Here is a 23,459-nt window from a genome sequence, read left to right as displayed (position 1 = left end):
TATAATGTCAACTGAAGAAAAGGAGGAATCAAAGTGGTATAAACAGCCCATCTGTAACCAAGAGTGCAGAAAATGAGAAAACTGGAAGGAAACACAGAGTATTAACAGTGGTTGACTTTGTTTCCTTTCTTCCACTCTTCTGAAACTTCCAAGATTTTTGTAATTGGAAAACCCAATACATTAAAAAAATTTTATTGTGTTAAAATAGACATAAAATTCACCATTGTAACTATTTTTAAGTGCACAGTTCAGTGGCATTAAGTATCTTCACATTGTTGGGCAACCATCCCCACCATCATCTCCAGAACTTTTCCATCTGCCCAAACTGAAACTCTGTCCCCATGAAACACTGACTCCCCCTCCCCCTCCCCCAGCCCCTGCCCCCCACCATCTACTTCCTGTCTCTGTGGATTTGACTCCTCTAGGGACCTGCTATGAGTGGAATCGGACAGTATTTGTCCTTTTGTGTCTGGTTTCTCTCACTGAGCATCATGTCCTCAAGGTTCATCTACGTTATTTGTAGCAGGTGTCAGAATCTCTTTCCTTTTTGAGGCTGAGTAATATTCCACTGTATGGATGGACCACATTTGTTTATCATCTGTTAATGGATACTTGGCTTTTGGCTTTTTCCCACATTTTGGCTGCTGTGAATCATGCTGCGGTGAACATGGGTGTGCAAGTATCTGTTTCCCAGTACACTTATTTTTCAGAACTTTGGCAGATATAAACAGGGTGATACCCCCACACACACACCCCTCACCCCGGGCAGCCCTCTCCGTCTTAAGGAGAAACATGGGTCCTCTGGCTTGTCCACTCAGCAGAGCCTTAATCCGCTTACCTGAAACATCTTCTCATTCCGGAAGCCAAACTAACGGGTGACCAGGGAGAAGATGGAGCCAACATTTCCCCAGAGAAGCCTCGGACTGGCTGAGCCTTGGAGATGCTCCCTCTACCACCGAGTGCAACTTATTTGGACCAGGAGATGCAGTGCGTTTTCGTGGCTCTCTTTCTGTGTTATTGGTGACTTTGCAGGTGGAGTTGGCAGATCTGCACTTTCATGTCTGTCTCTCCTGGACTGCCTGCCAGGTCTGGCTCCAGCCCTGCCCACACGGCCCCGCGTCATCCCTCCTACACTCACCACCATCTCCTAGCAACCAAGCTGGCCCACCAGCATCCCGAAGCCTGAGGTCCTGCGTCGCTGTCTTGGGCTGCTTGTCCCCGTTCAGCGGTCCGAATTCTCAAGTGCCTGGTCCCATGTCACCCCGCCAGCTGCCAGCCTGCTCTGGGGTCCTCTGCCTGGTGGGGAGAGGGCTGGAGAGGAAAGATGAGAAGCAACCGCTCTTCAGGCCTGCAGCGAGCACCATAGCCCAGGTGTCCCATCCATCTGGACCGAGTACATCACTAACCAGCTGTCTATTTTGTGGCTGCATTGCCTAAACTCGGTGTTCTGGAGTTGCTGAGGCGGGGGGCAGATTTAACTCTCTATCAACTGGATTGGTTTTACACCACCTGGAGAAGATCACATCCATCTTCCCTAGGAGGCAGGGACGGGATGGTGAGCAGTGGGTCGTGAGATTTCCCGGAGCTGCTACTGCCAGGATGTGAGGAAGGCTCATGGTAGCGGGACAGGGGCTCTCCACAAAGTGCAGCGGTGATGGCCACCCCTGAATGCCAACCCGTTCTCCCTTCCCTTCATCCTCTTGCCACCGCCTTAGCCAAAGGCTGTCATCCTGATCGGTACAGTAATCTCCTGGGATGACACCGAAACAAACGGTGTCTTCTTATCTGCTAGGAGGTCAATTCCTCCAACACAGACACCCATCCTTGAGGGTCAGAGCATGGTTGCAAGCATTAACATATTTACTAAACTTGGTCTATTCTAGACCTGGGGTGCCGTGGTAAGGCAGATACACTTGCTGCCCGCAGACAGTTCACAGCGTGGGAGCAAGGCAGATAACAAAGGATTTTAATCAGTGGCGTGTGGCATAAAGGAAACGAATAGGGTTATGTGACAGGTTGAGGTGTTAAAGGAGGCCTCTCTGAGACCCAAAGGAGGAGAGGAGCAGCTGGCCATACAGGCCAGGGGAAGAGCTTAACAGGCAGTGGGAAAAGCATGTGCAAAGGCCCTGGGGCAGGAAGAAGTTTGGCTGGTTCACTGAGGACCAGCAGAGACTAGGAGGTCTGAAGTGGAGTTACTGAGGCAGAGGGTGGCAGTTGGGTTCTCTGGGGGGGGCTTTGTCGGGATTTGGGGTTTTATCTTGAGTGTAATCCTGAGTTTTATCCTGAGGCCCCAGTTGCTGGAGGGTTGAAGCCGCAGAGTGCTAGAGGCTGTGAACGGAGAGCAACAGAAGTGGGACCAATAGGACTTCCAGATGGCTCAGCCCCGAGCACAAAGGAACCCAGAAGGACTCCTCAGTGGTGGCGGTGGTCAGCCTGGGCAGCTGGATGAATAGCAGAGCTGTCGACAGAGATGCAGAGGGAGACGGTGTGTGCGGGTGAAGCCTCCCCCACATGAGGTGGAGAATGTCCCCCGTGCCCGGTGTGCAGCTGTAGCCGAGGGGCTGCTCTGCCTTCACTCGTGCTGTTGGGGTGCTGCTCCCTCAGGAAGGGCCCAGAGGCAGAGGAGAGCGGCCTGCCCTTCCGGGGAGGTCGGAGTGGTCACGCACCAGCTGGCTGCTTCTTGTTTCCGGTAGATAATGTGTCTGGTAGAACCAGGCTAAGCTTTGCCTGCATGGGGGGCCGACACTCCCTTGGCCCAGCTCTGAGAAGGGGGTCCTGGCTATCTCCCTGCCCTGGTCTGTGCCCACGGGCATGTGCCACTTCTGCTACGGGCCACTGCAACCTCGCCCGCCTCCTCCCCTCTCTGCCCTCCAACCTGCCCTCTCCCTGTCTGGACCCCCGCCACCCCCTGAGGTTTGCAATGAGAATTTGGGGAAACTGCGGGGGAACTCTTGGTAGAGGGCCTGCAGGCGGAGAGCCACCCCTCCCAACTCAGCTTGGCTGCCCCCTCCTCCAGGAAGCCTTCCGGGTCCCCAACCCTCCCGCTGATGGTCCCGCTGTGTATCTCCTGGACCAGGCCAGGGTGGGTTCCTTGAGTGGCTGTGGGATGTGTGTGAGATGAGTGCTTCCTGGGCTGGATCCCCGGGATTGGGGGTGGGGTCTGCAGAGCCTGGCTCCTCTGCATTCCCAGGGGACCTCAGTGTGGAGATGGCCTGAGAGGCCCACACCTGGGCAGCACCAGCCCCTTGGACCTCCTCCCCATCCACACTCCCAGCCTCAGAGCCTCGGGGAGAAGTTCTGGCTGGTCAGGGCCCCAGGCAGGGGCCCAGCAGGGTCACTGCACCCTGAGGAAGGACTGCGCAGTCTACACCAAGAGACAGGCATATCTTGTTTATTCCCCACCCCCCAAACTTCCAGGTAGTTCTACGAAGACATTAGATGTGAAGCCACACACAGGCTGTCCCTTAAACACAGAAATGAGCTTGAAACAATCAAGTGACCAGAAAAGATCGTGTCAGCCCAAAGATGGACTTATCTCCTTCAGTGCCACAGGGCAGCCGGACAAGAGAAGTTGTCGCAAAGAGGGAAGTTTGGACAGATCGGGGTGGGGGCTGGGCAAGGGTGCCGTCATGTCCACCAGTGCCAGAAGGCGCCTGATTCTGTGCCCCGCACCAGGCAGAGCCCCCAGACTCCACTTTCAAGGGGCGGGCCCTGGACCCACATTGGCTGCACCTATGCAAGGAGGACGGGAGAAAGACAAGGCAAACCCAGCCTCAAATGAAGCATACAGAGCTGTTCCTCGTAGTGCAGAAGGCCCGGAGTGGCACGGGGCGCAGTGCCATGGGGGTCACAGATGCTCCGGGGGTCAGGGGCGTGCCCAGCCTGCATGCTCACCACCCTTCGGCTCTGTGGCCCTCCCATGGTGGGCTAGGGGACGAGCCCAGCTCAGGCCCTGCAGACCTCTGGCCACGGGGCCATCTCCAGGCTGGGGAGCTGGAGGGGGCAGCGTGTTTGGAGACTGGGCTTGGGGACTGAGGACCCCAGCCTGGGCACACTCTCAGGCTTGGCCACCACCCCAGATCCTCCCAACCTACCTTCCGGGGACAGGCTTCCTGATGTGGGACCCCCAGGGGGCTTGCCCGTGAGATTTCAAATCCACGCACGGCTGGTGTGTCCTCACAAAGCCATTTAAAAACCCACACCCTTAGTAGGCCACAGGGTGAGTTTAAAGCTAGCAAGAAATGCCAGGGTTTAAAATTGTGCTGCACCTTCTCGCCCGGGTGAAGGTAGGCCTTGGGGCGCGGTGCCCCAAACCCCGCAGCTGAAATCGCCAGATGAAGAGATTTTGCTAATGATTTAAGCACAAGTGTCTTTAAAGAAATCTATGGAACATTACTGCAAAGGAAAACAGGACTGCCCAGCGTCAGGGGTGAAGCAGCCATTCGGTGGGGCATCAGGTCCCGTTGGGGAGGCGAGGCTGCTCACACGGGCCCCTCTCTGCCCCGCCGGCCCGCTTCCTCTGGCCGGCGCCCCCTTCGGCCTCGGCCTCGCTTGCCTCCCGTGGCCTCTTCCGGAAGCGCGCCCCAGGCCTGCTTTTGGGGGGCGGCAGAGGGTCAATGCCCAGGATCTTGTGGATCTGCCGGAACGCCAACATGCGCAGGGCGTGCTGGGGGCAAACGACCCGTCAGGACCCTTCTGCCCGCGGCCTCCTGGCCCGCCTCTCATGGCCCCGTGAGGACTCGGGGGCTTGCTGGGCATCCTCGACACCCTTCTAGCAACTGCAGAGCTCACGTCACCCTTGGGCGTGAAGAACTGTACTGGGAGTTGCTTGCGCCAGCTGGTGGCGAGTACTGTGCCAGGAAGCCCCTTGGAATTTCAGCTCTTTCTCTCCTCGCTACAGGGACCTTAGATCCTGCCTCTCCGGGTTCAGCTCTGATCAAGAGCAATTTGACTCTTTCCACTGAAGGCCATTCATAAATGTCAGGCCCAGTGCGATTTCTGTACTGCTGGGAGACTTGCTTATAGTAAAAATTTGCAAACAAAAGGGAAGCCACAGACAGGGTCTCTGCTTTGGAGCCTGAAGCTGTTTAGGCCCAGCAGGAGGCCTTGGCTGGGTATTTGCAGACCACAGGGCAGTACCGGCCAAGGAGGCCCCGGGTCTGCGCCTCATCACGGGAGTAGCTTTGTTTCTGGGCCAGGCTGGCCCTGCCCCCGGAAGCAGTCCTGTCACCCACAAGCCACCTGTCTCTGTAAGGGAGGGGGTGGGAAGGGGAGTCCCAGACCATTTCTTGGGATGCAGCACAGATGCGAATGGGGGCTGGGACCTGGGCCGTCCACAGCCAGGTCGAGCTGGCCTGAGTCAGGGAGCCCCGTGGGCTGGCCTCCTACCTGGGCACTGGCCGTGATGTCCTCCCGCTCCTGGAGGGTCATGGACCCGAGGGCGTCCATCTGGTCTCTCTCGCAAGGATCCTGGAGCCCCGGCCCATCTTTGAGGGGGAGGTGGGAGTGGCAGAGAAGGAGAGTGCACCCTTACGAAGGCGCCACTGCGGCTCTGCAGTGCTGGGGGGTCTACACCTGGCCGCCTCGCGCCCACGGGCCACACCAGGCCCCTCCCCGGAGCAGTCCCCCCTCCAGCCCCACACGCGTTCAGCAGACCTCCTCACCGCCTGCGTGTGTGTGTGTGTGTGCGCACACGTGGGCGAGCATGTAGTTACAGAAAAGGCTCACACCGCGCGCCAGTGTATCATCCTCTTCTTCCACTTAAAATGCTATCGTCCCATGTCACTGAAATGACTGGAAAACACCGTTTTGCATCTAACATGTCACGCGGGCCACATGTGTGCTCTCCTCCTTCTGCTACCGTGAAGGACATCGTGGTGAACATCTTTGTACAAAGCCCATCATGGAATTCCTGTTGTTTCCTTCGGAAATGTCCCCCGGGCTGTCCCTGGCTCCCCAGAGAGGGTGGGTGTGCCATCAGAGGAGCGTGAGAGAAGGCACGGACCCCTCCCCTCCAGCCTCCACCCCGCCTCTCCTTCCAGCTGGTCCACACCTCCGCGCGGCTCCCTTGAGTGGTGACATGTGTGTGCACGTCTGTGTCTGCTGTCCTGCCTGTGCTGGACGTGGTTCTTGAGTGTTCCTAAGAGGCTCCTCTGTGCTCCCCCGTCCCCCCGCCCCCGCCATGGCCCTTGGTTTCTGCCACGTGCTCCAGGGTCTGGGCTCCCGGACGACAGGGACTGACCTGTCAGGAGCGTCCCCGAGGCCACGCACTCCAGGACCCGTCTCACGGCGTTCCCGGGGCTCAGGGGCCCCTTCGTGCTGCTCAGAGCCTTCTCCACCAGCAGCTCCATGGCCTGGGCCGGGTGGAGACAGAGAAGGAGACCCGGGCCTTTGAGGACGGCGCGGCTGTGCGGCCTCGGCCAGGTCTCCAGGGGACCGGGGATGTGAGGCCCCCCCTCCCAGCTCTTCCCCTCACACCCTCCCACCCCTGAACTTCTACAAGGAGGGGGTCCACCGGGGCCTTGCCACCCTGGTGTGGCCTTGGGCGGGTTTCTCTCAGTTCTCTAGGGAACTCTCTCGCCTAGTTTTGACATCAGCAAAATCCCATAGATGGTAACATTGCAAACCAGTGTCAAGAGGGTTAAAAGAAACTCATTCTCCATGACCCGAGGTTCAGACAGTGAGGGCCATGAGGGTCACAAGGACTTGGGGACTCGCGCAGGCTTGTCCCCACCTCCAAGGAGCCACCTGCCCGGTCCCAAGGCAGGGCCGGAGCTGTGACGGTCATGGGGGTTGCATCTATACTTACAGGGAAATGGGCTCCGGGGAATGCAGGGCCCTCCCAGCGTCTGAGTGAACCCCTCTTGTCACTCAGCACAGAGCCACCCACTGTGCCATCCACCAGGGGTGGTGCTGAGAGTGGACATCTCCCCGGTCCATGGGCAGGAAGCCGAGGTCCGGGTGGGCACCAGAGCCCTCATGAGCAAGGCCACGGGTAGCTTGGGCTCAGGTGGGAAGGGTCCAAGAACCTGTCTTTGGGTGTGGGAGCCGATGAACTGGCAGCAGAAGGCTGCACATAAGATGCACGCGTACCTCCAAGTTCAGGGCACTCGGCCTCCTTCCCAAGGATAATGTGGAAGGTGAAAGGCTTAGAAACCTACACATCTGCGCTTGCTGGGGGTCAGCGGGTGTGTGACGGGAGAGGGACGCTCAGAGACAGGCCTGCCGAGGGGCGCACAGATGAAATGAGATCCTGAAAGACGGGGCAGGGGTGCCCACGGAGGGCAGGAGCTGGGGGTCTCACAACACGGCAGCTTGGGGATTTGGGGGACAGGGGGCCTTCGCATCCTCTCCCCGCAGAAGGGCTCGGGGCCTGCTGACCGGGGGTGTCAGGGCCGCAGGGGACCACCCCTTCAGAGGAGGTGGGTCTGCACCAGGCTGCCTGCCCTCACGGGGGCCTCTGCACTGACACCTGCAGGTCTAGGCAAACACCCCACCTCTTGCTGGGGCGCCCTTGTATTTGCATGCTTCCTGATTCTGCCCGCAAGGTTGTGGGTTCCAGATAATGCAGTCAAAGGAGACTGTGTCTGTAGCAAGCCTCACCCTGGGGCCAAGGGACCCCGATATGCCCCACCGCGATCCACCTCTCCTGGCGCTCAGACGGACACCAGCCCTTTGTTGGAAAGCTGAGCGCTGAACCAGGAAATGAGGCTCGGCCTCCCAGGGCTGTGGCCTATCAGGGGTTGGGAGCTTCCTAAAGCAGGGCCAGCCCCCTGGAACTGCCTTACCCAGTCCGGCAGGGCCCCCCAGGTGGGCACGCGCTGGCAGAGGTCCCGAAGGACCCTGATGACGATCACACAGGGCTGCAGGCCGCTGGCTCTCGCCTTCGGGGAAAGAAGCACATGGTTAGCTCCAGGGAGCTGTAAGCACGTGGCCAAGGGGGGCATGTGCACAGGGCCGAGGGAACAAGGGCTGATCCAGGGGCAGCGAGCCCAGCCGGGGGTGGAGGCAGTGAGGGACTCCGGGAGGCATGGGCCGGCCGGCCTCACAGCTGGCGACCGGAAGCAGACTCCATTCCCGAACGGCCCACGGCTGAGCCCTAGTGCCGGCCGTTGCGGCCCCCCCACCCCCAGAGTGGTGGTCCCTCCTTTCAGGTTCCCGACCCAATCAGCCAGGATGCGACCTCCATCAGGTTAGCGCTGGGCGTGGACACGTGGGTCGAGCAGCAGGCCAAGGAACCGCCCCACCCACGTCTGTCCCTCATTTGTACTGGGAGCCCGCTCTGGGCCCGACCCCTGACCTGGAACCACTTGGCGTGGCGGAGGGCAGCCAGCGACTGGAGGCACTTCTCTGAGCTCAGGACATCTCCCGGGTCAGGCGGAGGCGCCGCTGTTCCTTCTAGAAGAGAAGGGCACATGGGCCAGGCGCCCCTCTCCCTGCTCCCGCTGCCCGGGCCACGTGGCCGGGCCCTCAGGTCCCTAGGCCTCTTTGCATTTATCCAGAAGACACATGGTTCCGCTCGCTGGCCCTTTCTCCGGGATGCTGCAAGGACCACGGACATCCTCTCCACGAAGATCCCATCTCCTCCGGGTTCTGCGCTCTCAGGAGAGAGCTCCACGCTTGTCACCCAGTGCCATCAGCGCTGACTCCCTTGGTTAGCAAATCACAGTTCAGATGGAAAACTATGAATGAAGCTGGATTTCCAGAAACTTCCGCATGCATAATTAAGAGGGAGACAGCGGGTCAGGTTTGAGCACATGCCATCACGGATGACCAGGGCCCCGTGTCTGGGGGAAATTCTGGCCTGTTTTTGATTCCTTCTTCTTCTTGCTTCAGGAAAATTCTTCTCCCCTTATTCTGCAAGGTCCTGGTGTTTTAGGTCACAGGAGGGAGCAGAGGTTTCTCTTTCACCCATAAACCCCCCAACCCCCAGGCCTGGGTCTGCTCCTCTGGGGCTGAGAGCAAGCAACAGAGGAAGCTGAAAGCTCCCCTCCCAGCAGCAACCAGCAGGGTGGGGACATCGCAGCTCTTGGGGGCCCGGGGCTCCCTCAGAGGGGTTTCCGGTTCTCTAGCCCCCTCCAGTCCACTTCTTTCCGTGGCCTTGGACCTTGAACCCTTTCCGACATTCCCAATCCCCGCCTCGGAGCAAGCCGGAGCAGGGCCTCCACCTGGAACTGAAGGGCATCACTTTTTCTTCCCACTGTATTTATTTTCAGATGACACTCTCTTTATGACAACTGGTAACGGCTTTCCACTTACGGTTCAAAGGCTCTCCTCTTTAAAAATTTAAGAGTCAAAAAGGAATTGATTCAGAGGAAAGCATCAGTGGTTCGTGGCCCTCAGATCTGACAACAATCACGAAGGGGGTCCAAGAAAGACTGGAGTTTGGGAAACAGTCTCCAGGGCTGTTCCAGGAGGTTCCACGGCTGGATGAGACTCGGGTGCATCCCCATCGGCTTGGCATGCACCCTCCCTGTTGGCTGCCCTCTGGCCTCACCCCCCACCCCCTCCTACTGCCTCAGGCAATGCACATCTGTCTCAGGTCCCCAGGCCCCTGTCTTGCTGGGGGATGGGGCACAGCTGGTCTCCTCTGGGCGGGGCAGCCAGGAGGGATGGGAGGAAGTGCTCCCCGCGCACACGCCCCACAGCTGAGTACTGAGCCACTTGACTCTGCCCCAGCTCTCTACCTCCCTTCCTCTGCAGCCCCAAGGCCCAGCTCTTATCTCACCAGGGCATCCGGGCTGACGGAAGTGCCGGAAACTGGCTGTGGCAACCCCCCCACCTCCTGCCCAGAGCAGAGGCGGATGCTGCCCTAGGCCACCGGGTGTGTGGAGAGGAGGGCTGGACGGAAGGGCCCTGACGCACCTCGGTCTGCAGAGGGGTCCTCCCGCATCAGAGGCGAGGTGATGGACACAGTGACTTGTATCCTGGGCTCCTCGCAGGAAGAGATGACGATGTTTGCTTCAGGGTCGGAGGAGACCTCGTACTTGTCCTCTGTCACCATCTACGAGGTGCAAATACAACACAAGGCCTCATTACTCCAGCTGAGAGGCAGGACGCGGTTGGGTACCAGGCCCCATGCCAGGTGTTCTGGAACCTCCTAGGGACACAGACACAGACACAGCCTCCAGAAGTGCACACGTAGAAATGCATACAGACAGCAGACCCAGCATCAAGGTGCCTTCATATGTAAAAACACCCAAAGCTCAATAACAACAAGATCAGCAACCCAACAGCAAAATCGGCAAGTGGGGACTTCCCTGGTGGTCCAGTGGTAAAGAATCTGCCTTCCAGTGCAGGGGACTCGGGTTCAATCTCTGGTCGGGGAGCTAAGATCTCACATGCCGCGTGCCACAACTACTGAGCTTGCGCCCCTCAACTGGAGAGCCCACGTGCCCTGGAGCCTGCCTGCCACAACTAGTGAAGAGAAAACCCACATGCCACAACTAGAGAGAAGCCCGCGTGCCGCAACAAAGATCTCGCATGCCTCAGTGAAGATCCCGTGTGCCGCAACTAAGACCCGACACAGCCACAAAAAATAAATAATAAATCTTAAAAAAAAAAAACTGGCAAGTGATAGATAGTTTGCAGAGAGAGAAACCAAAGTGACCCTTTCTACATAATGACAAAAAAAAACCCTCCCATGGCAAGGGAGAATCACGTTAAAACTAGAATGGGGTACCATGGTCAGCTGTAGGAAGGACAAAACTCAAGAGTCTGAGGAGGCGCTGGGCTGGCAAATCCATGCGTCTCTAAACTGCTGGTGGAGGCTGACCTGGCCACACTCAGCAGAAGCCTCCAGGCTCATGCCTCAGACCCCGCGACTCTGCCCCGGGACGTGCTCCCACGTGTGTAGAGCAGTGTGTGTACAAGGTTCTTCATCTGCTGCAGCCTCACTGGTAACACAGAACACTGGACACAACCTAAATGTCCAACTACATGGAAGGACCCAGCTAGTTATGGACAAGTGGCAACAGAATACTCTTTGGCCACAAAAAAGAATGAAGCTCCCTAAGTAAGAATATGGAATGTCACCCAAGAGATGCTATTGAGTGAAAAATGCAAAATCCTTCAGTTGGTCCAGCAGGCTACTGTTTGGGTAATGAGGGCAGAACGATGGTTTCTCAGGACACTGGACAGGGGCTGCCTCCAGGCAAGATCTGAGGCCCCTCGGCTCCGGTACTCACCCCATGGTTGCCCAGGGTTCAGTCCTGCCCCAGCACACGCATCCTTAGGACCCAGCCTGCGCTGGCTGCATCACTGGGGGATACCCTGAGGGTCAGCCCCCGCTGCAAGCAGAGCCTCCAGACAAGCCCCGCCCTCTCGGTGGATCTCTCTCCCCTCCATTTACACCCTCTCCGGCTTGTCACTCTCAGGGGCTCAGGAAGAAGGGACCCCTTGCGCACAGTCATCAGAACTCCGACTGCCGTCCCCGATTACCAGCCTCCTGGGGAGACTGCACAACGAAGGTGGGTTTGGTGCAGTGACCCGGTGCCTGCATAGAAAAGCTTTACTGTGTCCCTCATCTTGCTTTGGGGTCCCCCGAGACACTCAGCCAGGTAATGGCTAGGAGGGTCTGTCTACACAGCTGGGAGTGGGGGGCACTGCCAGCTCTCCCGTGGCCTTAGCCATCTTCCCCATGGCCTCATCCATCTTCATGGGGCTTAGGGCTTTGTCTTAGCCACTGGGCTGCAAGGTTCCGGACAACAGGGCTTGCATCTGAGCCATCTTTGCAACCCCTACGGTATTGAGCAGAAAACTGTCATGTCGTGGGTGTTCAGGAAATGAGTGATTAAATTGGTGAAGTCGGAGCATGTCACTCCTCTGCTTAAAACCCTCTAGTCTCCCCATTTCCCCGAGGAGGCAATCTTACCTCCCCACATGGCCTTCAGGCCCAGCTTGATCTAGGCCTTTGTCCATTCGGGCACACATCTCCCTGGGCCTCCTGCCTCTTGGCCTCTGCAGGTGCAGGTCCTTCTATGTGGAACACTGCCCACCCCCACATCTTTCAAGGCCTCTCCTCATCTCTCAGCTCTCACCTCACCTGCTCCATCTTCTGTCAGGACACACACCTCCCATGGTCCTGTCTGAAGTGGCCCCCACTCTCCCCAGGTGCTCGCTACTTGACATCAGGTTTTAATTTCTCTACAGAAGATAAACTGGAAGTTAGCTTGCTCTATGTTTGTTTATTGCATTTCCTGACCAGACTGGGAGTCCCAGAGGCGAGCCTGGGTCTGCCCGGCCCCCAGTGCTCACTACATGAGTCGGAGGAACGATGCTGAATTCTCTCGGGAAGGGCAGCAGACACATCAGGAAGAAGAAACCGCCCTGGGAATTGAGTATTTTAATGGAAGATGATCAATTTAAATCATGACATGATTTCACTCTTCTCCCGGTTACCATCTCGCTTGAGAAAAGCTTTATGACAGGGACTTCCCTGGTGGCGCAGTGGTTAAGAATCTGCCTGCCAGTTCAGGGGACACGGGTTCAAGCCCCGGTCCGGGAAGATCCCACATGCCGCGGAGCAACTAAGCCTGTGTGCCACAACTACTGAGCCTGCGCTCTAGAGCCCGTGAGCCACAACTATTGAGCCCGCGAGCCACAACTACTGAAGCCCGCGCGCCTAGAGCCTGTGCTCTGCAATAAGAGAAGCCACCGCAATGAGAAACCCACACACGACAACAAAGGGTAGCCCCCGCTCTCCGCAACTGGAGAAAGCCACGCGCAGCAACGAAGGCCCAACTCAGCCAAAAATAAATAAATAGATTTAAAAAAAAAAAAAAAAGGCTCTATGACAACAACAGGAACTGCTCTGGAGGAGAAAGTCCGGCCGACCCCCAGCCCTGTGCCTCTCTAGTCTCATGAGCCTGAGTGCCTGTCCTGTGGATTTCGTCCTGTTTGTGCTCCGTCCCGGCTGGCTGGGCTCTGCTGTGGATGTGACGGAAGTAACCGTCCTCAGTGACCGGACGTTTAGAGCGTTTCCAGGCTCTACCCTCAACCCCTCTGTAAAGGAACCCTCAAGTTCCACCACTCTCTCCTTGCGCCAGTTTCTAAAAACAAACCGGTTGTGTCCAAGCCGCGTAGAAGCCACGCGATGCACGGCCGGGCGCCTCACCGGGAGCTGGAGGGGCAGCTGCTCCGTGACTCTGCGCAGCAGCGCGTGGCTGGGCTTCTGGGAGCAGAGCAGGATCAGCTGCACGGCCCTGTCTCCCCGCAGGAGGAGGCCCTTCGCCAGCAGGCCGACCCGCATCACGCCTTTCAGGATCCGAGCAGAGGGGCCTGGGCGGCTGCCGAGACAAACCCGCAAACGCGTGGGCAGAGGGTGGGGAGGAAGGGTCCCTGCTCCTGCACGCGGGGCCGCTTCCTCATCTGTAAAACGGGAGCACGGCCCTCCCCAGGGGCACCTGATCAAAGAGCCACGAAGAGACAGATCTGGGAGAAGTGCTTGGAACCGCCGCTAGGAAGTTGTGTTGCTCAGCAGGGCTGGTGGCCGTCACCGTTTCCTAATAAACTGCATTCTGGAAGAGGCCACCCATGGCCACCCCCAGCGGCGCCCTGGTCCTCAGCCAGCAGGGCCCCCTCGTCGGTCCTTTTGGCTTCGTGCTGCTGAGCCGCCTCTGCGGCCGCTTCGCCCCCAGCTGGACTCCCCCAAGGCCGCCGGCCAGACGATCCCTGCCTCTCCCCGAGTCGTGTCCCCACCTGCACTGCACCGGCCTGGTCACTTTCTGCAGGTGACTGCCACCACCGCGTCCGCCCAGCAGCCACCCTCCCAGTGCTGCCCCTCTGCAGGCTGGGGACACCAAGCTTCCTCCTGGGGTCCGAGGTCCCCAGCCTGACCCCTGGGCCGCCTCGTCACCGCCCTCTCCTTCCACTCCCTCCCCAGGAGGCTCATCCCACCTGGACCACTGCCTGGGGTGCCCTCACGTGGTGGCCCTCCCCACGGCTGTCACAACACAAATGTCCACCCCTTGGCTCTCGAAGCTGCCACCTGATCCTGCCACTCCCTGATCCCCACTTTGCTGTTTTCTTCGTGACACTTCTCAGGATACGAGATAACCTAATTCTGTAATGCATTTGTGTATTTCTCTGTGGTCTGTCTTGGGACTGCAAGTGCTAGAGCCTGGGATGGTCCGAGGGGACCTGGCCACACCTGGGACTCTACGGGACCAGGACCAGATCCTTCAGGGGAAGACAAAGCAGAGAGGCGGGGAACCTGCAGATAAAGAGACTGACAGGTTGTCAATCAATTTGGACCCTGATTCAACACCAACTGCAAAACAAAAAAAAAACCCTAAACAAAAAACTGGAAATTTCAGCACTGACTGGATATTTGATGGGGTTGAAGAACTATTGTTCATTTTTTTCAAGTATGATAATGGTGTTCTGGTTTTGTTAAATGAAAAAGAGTCTTGTTTAGAGACACGTACTCCACCCTCAGGCTGATGCCTGGTATCGTCTTTAACCGCAGCGGTCTGTCCAGGAGTGGGGTGGGTAGAGAGCAAGTGAGTCTTTCCTGGTTTAGGGATGGTCACTTGGGCCTCGTCACCTTTTGTGTGTGTTAGAGAATTTCCATAATAAAATAGGAAAAAAAAAACCAAATACTAACACACTCTTTGCGATAGTTAAGTAAATAATGGAACATCCACGACTTCCCTGGCGGTCCAGTGGTTAAGACTTTGCGCTTCCACTGCAGGGAGCACCAGTTCAATCTCTGGTCAGGGAACTAAGATCCCACATGCCACAGGGCTACGGAACCCACGCACCACAACTAGAGAGTCCTCGCGCCGCAACTAATGAGCCTGCACACCACGACTACAGAGAAGCCTGCGCACGGCAACGAAGAGCCCACACGCCGCAACGAAAGATCCCACATACTGCAACCAAGACCCCGCATGCTGCAACTAAGACCCAAAGCAGCCATAAATAAATAAATAAATAAATAAAATATTTTCAAACAAACAAACAACAACAAACCCAAAACACGAGTACAGGGAGAAAACGGGAGCAAAACTGCAAAGCACTAAGTGAGGGGCCTTTTCCTTCAGAATACATCGGGGTGGAGGTTAAGGGAGGGCCCCCCTTTCTGCCCGAGGGGCCGTGCCTGCTTCCCCTTCCAGGCGGTGAGGAAGGCCCCGTCCCGGGGAGGCAGCTGCGTTCACGCTGAGGGGTGAGTGCATTTCATTATGACACCTGGTGACCCATGAGTGGCTCGCATGTTCTTGTCGGGGAGCAAACACTGTGGCAGGAAGAAGCTACTGGTTCGAATCAGCCAGACACAAAAGGACAGATGCTGCATGATTCCACTGGCGTGAAACACCCAGAACAGGCCAAGCCGTGGAGACAGGGAGTGGAAAGGTGGGTGCCAGGGGCAGGGGCAGCGGGTGGCCTGGGGAATTTCACGGGACAGATTTCTGTTTTGGATCATGAAAAAGTTCTGGAAATGGACAGCGGTGATGGTTGCACAACCTTGTGAATGTACTTAGTGCTGCCGTAGTGTACACGTAAAAATGGTCACAATAGCAAATTTTGTGTTATGAGTATTTTACCACCAAAAAAACCCACAAAAAACCTTAAAAAAGTAAATGATGGCATTCCCTGGCGGTCCAGTGGTTAGGACTCCACGCTCTCACTGCTGAGGACCCGGATTCAATCCCTGGTCGGGGAACTAAGATCCCACAAGCTGTGTGGCGCGGCCAGAAAAGTAAATGGATACAAGGCATCGGGACTTTCCACCTTGCAACACTCCCGGCAGCTGGAAAGATGATTCATGCGGATGCTCGGCGGCACCTCCTGCTCCAGGAGAATCACACTTATGTCCGCATTATGGGTGAGGAAACAGAGGGGCTAATCCCCTGCGAACTACATTTCTATGCACGCCTTCGACAGGAAAAGTAACTTCTGGTGTTAGAACAACGGCTCTCTCCAGTTGGGACTACAATTCCCTATGAGTCTCGGGGCTCCGGCTCTGAGCCTCTCTTGGGGAGTTTTCTGGAAAGCCCTGGGTGTCCAAGGGCTCGAAGCCACCTGGCAGTGGAGCCGCCCCTGTCACCCCGGGCCCCCCCGAACAGGAGGGTGATGCCCATTACCTGCACTCCCCGCCCTCTGGCTCTGGGCGTGCGGAATCCTCCTCGGCCATTGTGTCGGACACCAGCTTGAGGGCGCGCTCTGAGTGGGAGACGGCCTTCTGGATGGCCAGGAGCTCCTCCTCTGTGGGGTAGATGGCGGTGTGCTTGCACATGACGTGCCGGTCATCGCTGGACTCCGGCCGCCTCATGGGCTTCGGGGAAAGGCACACGTGTCACATCACGGGCGGGTTGAGAGGCCCCGGTGGCCAGGGGGATGCGGGGGGCCCGGAGTCAGGCTGGCTTTGACAGGCAAGCGGTGGCCGGAGAGCCAGGCAGAGGAATGAGAGAGTCCACAGGGGAGGTGGACCAGTGAGGACCCCAGGGCCCCGATGGCTGTGGGGAACTTGGGCCGACTGGGGGGTCCAGTGGGCTCCCTGGACAACATTGTCGAATTTCCGAGCCAGAGGCCCCGAGGCAGCTGGTGACCCCCTCCGTCAGCGGGGTGCAATCCACAGTTCCCATCCGACCCGGCCCGCCCCCTCAGATGGACAGACACCCAAAGGCTCCAGAGGGATGTGACCACTGGGGCCTCAGGAAGCTTTAAGGGATCGCTGTGGCTGGAGGTAAGGCCCTCAGCCCCCTCCAGTCCCCAGCCCCTGAGGCATTTGGATATCAAGATGAGACCACCACCCACCAGAGGCTTGGCTGTGGACAACCCGGGCCTGCTCCTGAGGGGAGGTGCATGCTGGTCGGGCAGTGAGCGTCCCGAGCGCGCCTCCTGCGCCTGTGGCTCCTCTTCCAGCCACCTCTTGCACAAGCCGTAGCGCCTGCTGGGGTGGCAGGGACAAGGAGCCGTGAGCAGCGGCGGGACCCTGGGCCGGTCACGCAGGAGAGCGTGGGGAGCCCCAGAAGCGGCTCCGCGTGCCACCTGGTCTGGCCCAGGCTGAGAGCGGCTGGCGGGGGAGGGCCCTGAGGCCTCGCACCTCATCTCGTCATGCTGGCGCCGCAGCTCCCCCAGACGCTGCTTGCTCAGCTGCCGCTGCTTCCTCAGCCTCTCCTCCAGCAGCTTCCGAACTCTCGTGCTGGGCTTGTCCGCAATCGGAAAATCGGGGTTCACTTTTTTCTGGGAAAATGGGGGACCTTCGTTCAGATGAGAATGCTGGGGGTGCCACCTCCTGCCAGGTTTATTTTTTATTTTTTTATTGTTTGGCCATGCCCCACGGCACGCGGGATCTTAGTTCCCCAACCAGGGATCAAACCCGCACCCCCTGCAGTGGAAGCGCAGTCTTACCCGCTGGACCGCCAGGGAAGTCCCTCCTGCCAGGTTTAGACAACAGTGAGTTTCAATCCCCAAAGTGTCAACACTCCTCGTCCCCAAAGGCCATGGCAGGAAAGGGAACCACCGCGGGGAACAAAACTACGACCGACTTGCAAAGCGGCAGACGTGACGTCTGCCACTGCGCAAGCCAACCGTCCACGCATCTGACAGAGGAGCCGAGGGAGAAGGCACCGCAACACAGAGGAGCACCCGCGGTCAGTGGTCACGCATGCCGACGGACGACTGAACGGAAATGCTCATCCCGATCAGAGTAACCCAGGGAAACTCCGTTTGTGTGGGATCCAGATCTATATATTCTAAATAGCATTGCCAATTCGCTCACTGGGCTTTGTCCTTAGTACTTAAATCTATCACTCAAAGAGTGTAGTGTTGTCTAAGGATTGGTCACTGGTGGAAACAACACAAGTGTGCTTCAGCGGGTGAAACACACACAACGTGTCCCTCCACACACGGGAGCATCTCTCAGCCAGGAAAAGGGGTGAAGCACTGACACTCGCTACACCGTGGACGGACCCTGAGAACACGATGCTCAGTGAGAGAAGCCAGACACAGGACACCCAGTGTGTGATTCCACTGATGGGAAACGTCCAGAACAGGCAGATCCATAGACACAGAGAGTGGGCTCCTGGTTGTCAGGGCCTGGGGTAGGGGCTGGGGGTGGCTGCCAATGGGAACGGGGCTCCTGACGGACTGTTCTGGAACTAGATGGAGCTGCTGGTTGTACACTCTGTGAATGTAGTAAAAGCCACTTTACATGGGCGAGCTGTGTGGTGTGTGAATGATATCTCAACAAGGCTGCTGAAAAGAGAGGAAATATCCAGAAGCCATTGTTTGTCACAAGGAGAGTCACAGTGTGTGCTGTGCACAAGTGTACACGGGGCCCGATAGTCAAGTGTGTCTAAACACACGTGTGCATGCGTGCCCCGGCAAACCTGTGACAAGAAGGCATTGTGAAAGCAGCCAAGGGTCCCTCTGGCTGAGCCCGGGGTGATGAAGGGCCCAGGGGCTCCGACTCATGCGGGCAAAATGTGTGTTTTGAGACGTGAGCCAAGATGTCAAGAGCACAGACGCTCACCCCCAGCCAGGCCCACCAGACGCCCCCTGCAGGCACACCTTATACTGCAGCCGGTGCCGCCGCCCCCTCACGTGCATGTCCCGGGCATTGGGGTCATTGAAGCTGCACTCGCACAGCTTGCAGTGGAATCGGATCACTCTGCCCTCCTCGTTGCACACCTGAGACACAAGGCACGGCTGAGCGCTGCCCACAGCCCCCACGCGTCGGGTCTGGGCTCCAGCAGGGCACCTCCTTCCCCCAGGGCCATCCAGGCTGGGTGCTGGTTTCCTGCCTGCCCAGCGGTTTACGCTTTCAAAGGAGTGGCTCTTCACCAGCGCGCCCTCCCAGGCCCGGCTCCCCTCTGCCACCACCGTCCTGTCCTCCCTTCCCCTGTCCCCCCATCCCGGGGCTGCCACCAGACTGGCAGGAAGCCTGCCTGGTGTGGCTATTTTGCAGGGGACAAAACAGAAGGTGCTGAGTTGGGTGAACAAAAGCACGAACACGAGCACGGAAGAAATGCCCACATGCACGGCCCAGGAGGCACCCGGGAGGCTGCGACTGTGGGCTCGTAGGGAGGGGCTCAGAACCTGAGCTCCACAAAGCCCCGGGCGTGCAGGTGGTGCTGTGTGGGGCGCACACTGGCTCCTGTGCCCGAGGATCACGTGCCCGTGGGTTTCCAGGACACAGATCCCTCCTGCCACCTTCCTTGCCGCGGGAAGAGGGGCTGCCCGGTGGCAGGAAACACCTCTGCCTGTCTCGGGCCTTCCTTCTAAGATCTGAAGGCCAGCACCCGGGCCTTCCAGTGAGATCCAAGGGATGCTGGCTCACTGAGGTCTTCCCGGGGCGGGTGTGCAAGTCTCAGGGGGAGAACTGGGACGAGGCCTCGAGGCCCGGCTCCGCAAGGTCCTTCTCCACCGGAGCCCAGGGTGGAGCAGGGTGAGCCGATGGCCAGACGCCCAGCACTTACCTCCTCCACGTAGCCTGGGCCCACCGGCTGTGCATCACAGCACGTTCCAGAAGCTTCCACAGAGCCTCCTTGGGCGGGCGGTTCTCCGGGCTGCTCTGATCTGGGGTGTGCCGGTTTCCCCTGGGGGGATCTGCTGTCTGCCGCCGGCAGCGCAGGAGGCCCTGGAAGGAAGAACCGCGTGACTTATAATCTGCTCCAGCCAGCAACCAGGGTCGGCTTCTGGTCCGCCAGCATGAAGGGTACAACTCGATGCCACCGGGTCTCCCACTGCCCCCCTCCCCCTTCCGTGACGTCAGCCAATGGGATCCAGAGTCCCACGAGACCCCTTCCCACCAGCCTGGGTCACGACTGGGAGAGCGAGGCCCTCACAGCGTTTGGTGCCAAGGTGGATGGGTCCACAGGGAGGCGCAGGTCGTAGGCCCCTCTCTGAGGACAACCGCCACTGCTGCACAAGTCTGCAGCCCTTAGTTAACCAACAGTGGAACATCAAGCAGACGAGGGTTTACTGAGCCTCAGAAGGGAGACATTTCTTTGTCACCAAAACCGCTTTACATTTTGATCTTCAACATCACGTGATGGTTCAAATCTCAGGCCTGCTGAGGCTCAAAATAAAATAGGCCCCGCCTCCCACACAAAGCGTGGTGGTGGAGAGCAGAGACTGGGTTGGAATCCCACCTCCACCGCTCACTGGGTGGTCCAGAGCCAAGTGCTTTTCCTCCCCTCCCCTCGGTTCTTCCATCTGTAAAGTGGGACTAATGACAAACCTAGAGCCGTGGAGGGTGAATCAGGCACGTGGAGTGAGTGCCTGACATGTAAGCCTATTTACCCTTGAAATGCATGTCCCTCGGCAGCCGTGACTGCCCAGGGGTCATAGCAGGTGCGGGTGACACACGCTCGAGGGAAGGCAGAGTTGGAGGTGGGGCTGCGAGGAACCTGCCTGGATTTCCCGGGGCCCACCTCACTTATCAGAGTGCCCGGTGTAAAGGGGGCTGCTTCCAGCATGTGGAAGGCGGCAGCCCAGGGGATTCTCCAGGCCTAGGGCCGGCTTCGCGAGTGTGGCCAGCACGCGGCTCAGTCCCAAGCTCCACGGGAAGAAATGGAAGCTGCACTGGTTCTGCCCACGCTTCCCCAGGGTGGGCCAAAGGCGGCAGAAGGCACCCCGCCGGCGGGGATCTGGGAGAGAACCACCCCCTTCATAGGTCCTGCCTCCCCAGAAGTGATGGACGCACACACACCGTTGACCGGACCATCCCGTCTCTGAGGCTCGAGCTTGTTGAGGCAGGGCAGGGGCTGTGAAGCGCAGAGACACGTACCCACGTGCGAGGCCTTCGAGGCGGCCGGTCTCCTGGCTGGCGCTGGCCTGCTTGGGGCACACATGCTGGGGCTGGCAGGGGCCGCAGGGGGGCTCTCTACGGTGAGGGGGGTGGAGGCCGGCTGGCTGGTGCTGGTGGCCTGGGCCGAATTCGCTGGCGCCGGGTCCATGCTGGGAATGGGCTTCCCCAATTTGGTGTGCAGCTTGAAGACCTGGAACAGACCCAGCCCCCTGTAAGGGCTGCTCAGGCCTGGCCAACCTTCCTCAGGGGTAGGAAGAGCACCTCACTGGGCATGGGGGAGCTGGCAGACTGTGGAAGTGAGGGCGGTGGTCCACCCTGTCCCCGGGGACCCTGCCCCTTCCCCCTGCTCCCACTTAAATGCCTTGGGAAGGGCCTTCCTGAGCTGTCTCCTGCTTCTAGGCCCCCACTACTCCTGCATATGGGGGACCTATGACTTTGACACCCCTGCTGGCTTACACAGACCCCCTTCCTCCAAACTCCACCGCCTGCGCTGAGAAGCACGGCTGTTTTCTGCATGCCAAGCACCAGCCCAGTGCCAGCCCCAGGTAGAGACACAGTGTGTGTAGAGCGCCTGCTAAGATGGACACATGTACGTGTCCACGACACAGATCCATGCTAGGTATACGTGGGTGTACACGTCCATAGACACACCTCCACATTCTGCAGGAACTCACATACACGTCCAGGGACACAGATCCACCTAGGATACAGTCACCTGCCCTGTCCTCGGCATGCCCCGCCACCAACAAAGGCATTTAATTGCAAAAGTTCCCATTGGAAAGGACTGTTCCACCACCCCCAGAGTCTGCACTGACGACCGTCTCAGACACCTTCTCTGGCTCTAACTCTCTGACACTCACGGCTCAAACCTGCCCCCCACCCCGGGGCTGGCTGCAGGGCCTCCTGACCCCAGAACGAGTCCCAGCCTGCGAGCTGTGACACCCGCAGCCCACCCCGCCTGGGCCCAGCTCTCCCGCCTGCACCCCTGCTACCACCAGGCCGGCACGTCCCCTTTTCCACGCCTCACTGCTCCTTCCTTGGTGGGTTTTGTGGGTTCACGCAGGCATTCGAGAGCCTGTCCCAGCTGGGCTGGGGAACGAGGCCCTTGATGAGCAGGGGGAGAAGACAGATCCTCAGGCAGGCGCTCGGGGAGGCCCAGCCTGCAGCGGGGGCTGGAAGGGGGCTGCCGAAGGCAGGGTGTGAGCAAAGGCCCGGGGGCAGGAGGGAGCATGGCCGGTGAGCTGGGGCAGCTGGAGGGGGTTCTGTGGACGGGGCAGAGAGAGGCAGCCACGGGACAGGGGCCTTCCTAACCCTCTCACTCTAAACCTCGTGGTGCAGCTCAAAGCAGGCGTCCAGCCAGGAATTCCCCCTCCTCCTGTCCTCAGCGCATACCTGAAAGGTGAGCATCACCTTGCAGGTTCATGATGCCATCTCGGGAAGGTTTGCTGATTTCCAAAAAGCACCTCTGGACCATAGAAAGAGGGCATAGGGAGAGGGGCCCTACCTTCTCTCGGGTGGAGGAGCCCATTCATTTCCTCATAATATGACATACTACAGGCATTTTTAAGCCCACAGGAAATCGTTGATATTAAAATAGTAATAAATATGACAAATGCTGATATTAAATAATTTAGTATCAATGAAAACTTTGATATTAAAATATTAAACCTTACTACTTTAATTTGATTTTTAATAAATAAGGACCCCAAATGGAATATACAATTTGATCTCATCAACATACAAACTCTGGTTCATATATACGTGCAGACACACCCAAGGCCAAGAACAGTTTCTTCTGGGGTCTGGGTACGAGCTGCCCTGCTCCATGCTTCTGTCCAGGGGCAGATGTGACTTTTATAACTGGGAGAAGCCGTTTGGCTTTGGAGGAAGGAGGACGCGTGGGCCTGCAGGGAAAGCCGCTTCTCGTGGGTGGCTGCCCACCCCCCACGTCATGGGATGCCCCTCTGGGTCCCGAGTGGGCCGGGGCCTGTGAGGGGCTCCTACCTTCTGGTGCTTGGACCCCCGGATGTGGGCAGCATAGGCCTCCGCCCCGGTGCAGGACACGGCACACAGGTCGCAGTGCAGCTGCGCCTGCACCCCTCGTGGGCTGCTGCTGGGCTGGATGCCCATATTCTGAGCCGCCTCTTTCTTTTTGTGCTTCTGCCCTTCCAGGTGCTCGCGGTAGGTCTGCCGGCAGAGAGCGAGGGCGGCCTGAGGGGGGTGTGTGCCCACCTGGCACCGCGCCTTCCCCGTCGCCGCAGTTCACGGGAGGCCTGATGTCCCCACCCCTCTGTTCAGGGCCTCCTTTTAAAGCCCAGTCAACAGAGAGAAGACTCAGAAGCTTGGACTGAAAGACATAAGGTTGCCTTCTCTTTTGTTTTTTCTAAAAATCAATGAGTTTCTTCAGCAAGCATCCTCAAAGGAGCACACATTTACTTTCAGGGGCTGCTTTTTAGAATCTGACCTCAGAAGCCAAGCAAGGACGCGTGCTACCGGAACGATGGGGGACACACTTCACTGTTAGAGCACTGCTCCCAAACCGCGGGGTCCACCTGGGGGAGGTGGCCACGAGGCACAGACCCACGCTTCCCGCACCGCGTGCCCGAGATGTCTGACAGCGTCTGGCACACGACTGAGCTCTCACGGGGCAGCCCTGACTTGTCTCTGGGAAGCCTTAAGATGAGGCAAAGTGGGGCTGCTA

At 58.3% G+C, this 23,459-nt stretch overlaps 1 protein-coding gene across 1 annotated transcript in view; it reads right to left on the bottom strand.

Annotated features, from left to right (window-relative positions):
* Positions 1–3,296: 3,296 nt before the first annotated feature.
* Positions 3,297–23,459, bottom strand: part of ZFR2 (zinc finger RNA binding protein 2) — a 42,314-nt gene continuing 22,151 nt past the window's right edge. The window contains exons 6-19 of the mRNA XM_079916584.1: positions 22,763–22,945; positions 20,738–20,948; positions 19,425–19,585; positions 18,517–18,636; positions 17,048–17,187; positions 16,759–16,894; positions 16,086–16,276; positions 13,115–13,286; positions 9,865–10,003; positions 8,300–8,397; positions 7,788–7,883; positions 6,242–6,353; positions 5,389–5,486; positions 3,297–4,666 (exon numbers count right to left, since the gene is read on the bottom strand). Of these exons, the coding sequence (XP_079772710.1) occupies positions 4,454–4,666; positions 5,389–5,486; positions 6,242–6,353; positions 7,788–7,883; positions 8,300–8,397; positions 9,865–10,003; positions 13,115–13,286; positions 16,086–16,276; positions 16,759–16,894; positions 17,048–17,187; positions 18,517–18,636; positions 19,425–19,585; positions 20,738–20,948; positions 22,763–22,945 (2,070 nt within the window). The 3' untranslated portion in view covers positions 3,297–4,453. The remainder of the gene's footprint in view (positions 4,667–5,388; positions 5,487–6,241; positions 6,354–7,787; positions 7,884–8,299; positions 8,398–9,864; positions 10,004–13,114; positions 13,287–16,085; positions 16,277–16,758; positions 16,895–17,047; positions 17,188–18,516; positions 18,637–19,424; positions 19,586–20,737; positions 20,949–22,762; positions 22,946–23,459) is intronic.

Source organism: Stenella coeruleoalba (assembly GCF_951394435.1).
Source record: "Stenella coeruleoalba genome assembly, chromosome: 3".
NCBI classification, from domain to species: domain Eukaryota; kingdom Metazoa; phylum Chordata; class Mammalia; order Artiodactyla; family Delphinidae; genus Stenella; species Stenella coeruleoalba.
This window is presented reverse-complemented; position numbering and strand designations above follow the sequence as displayed.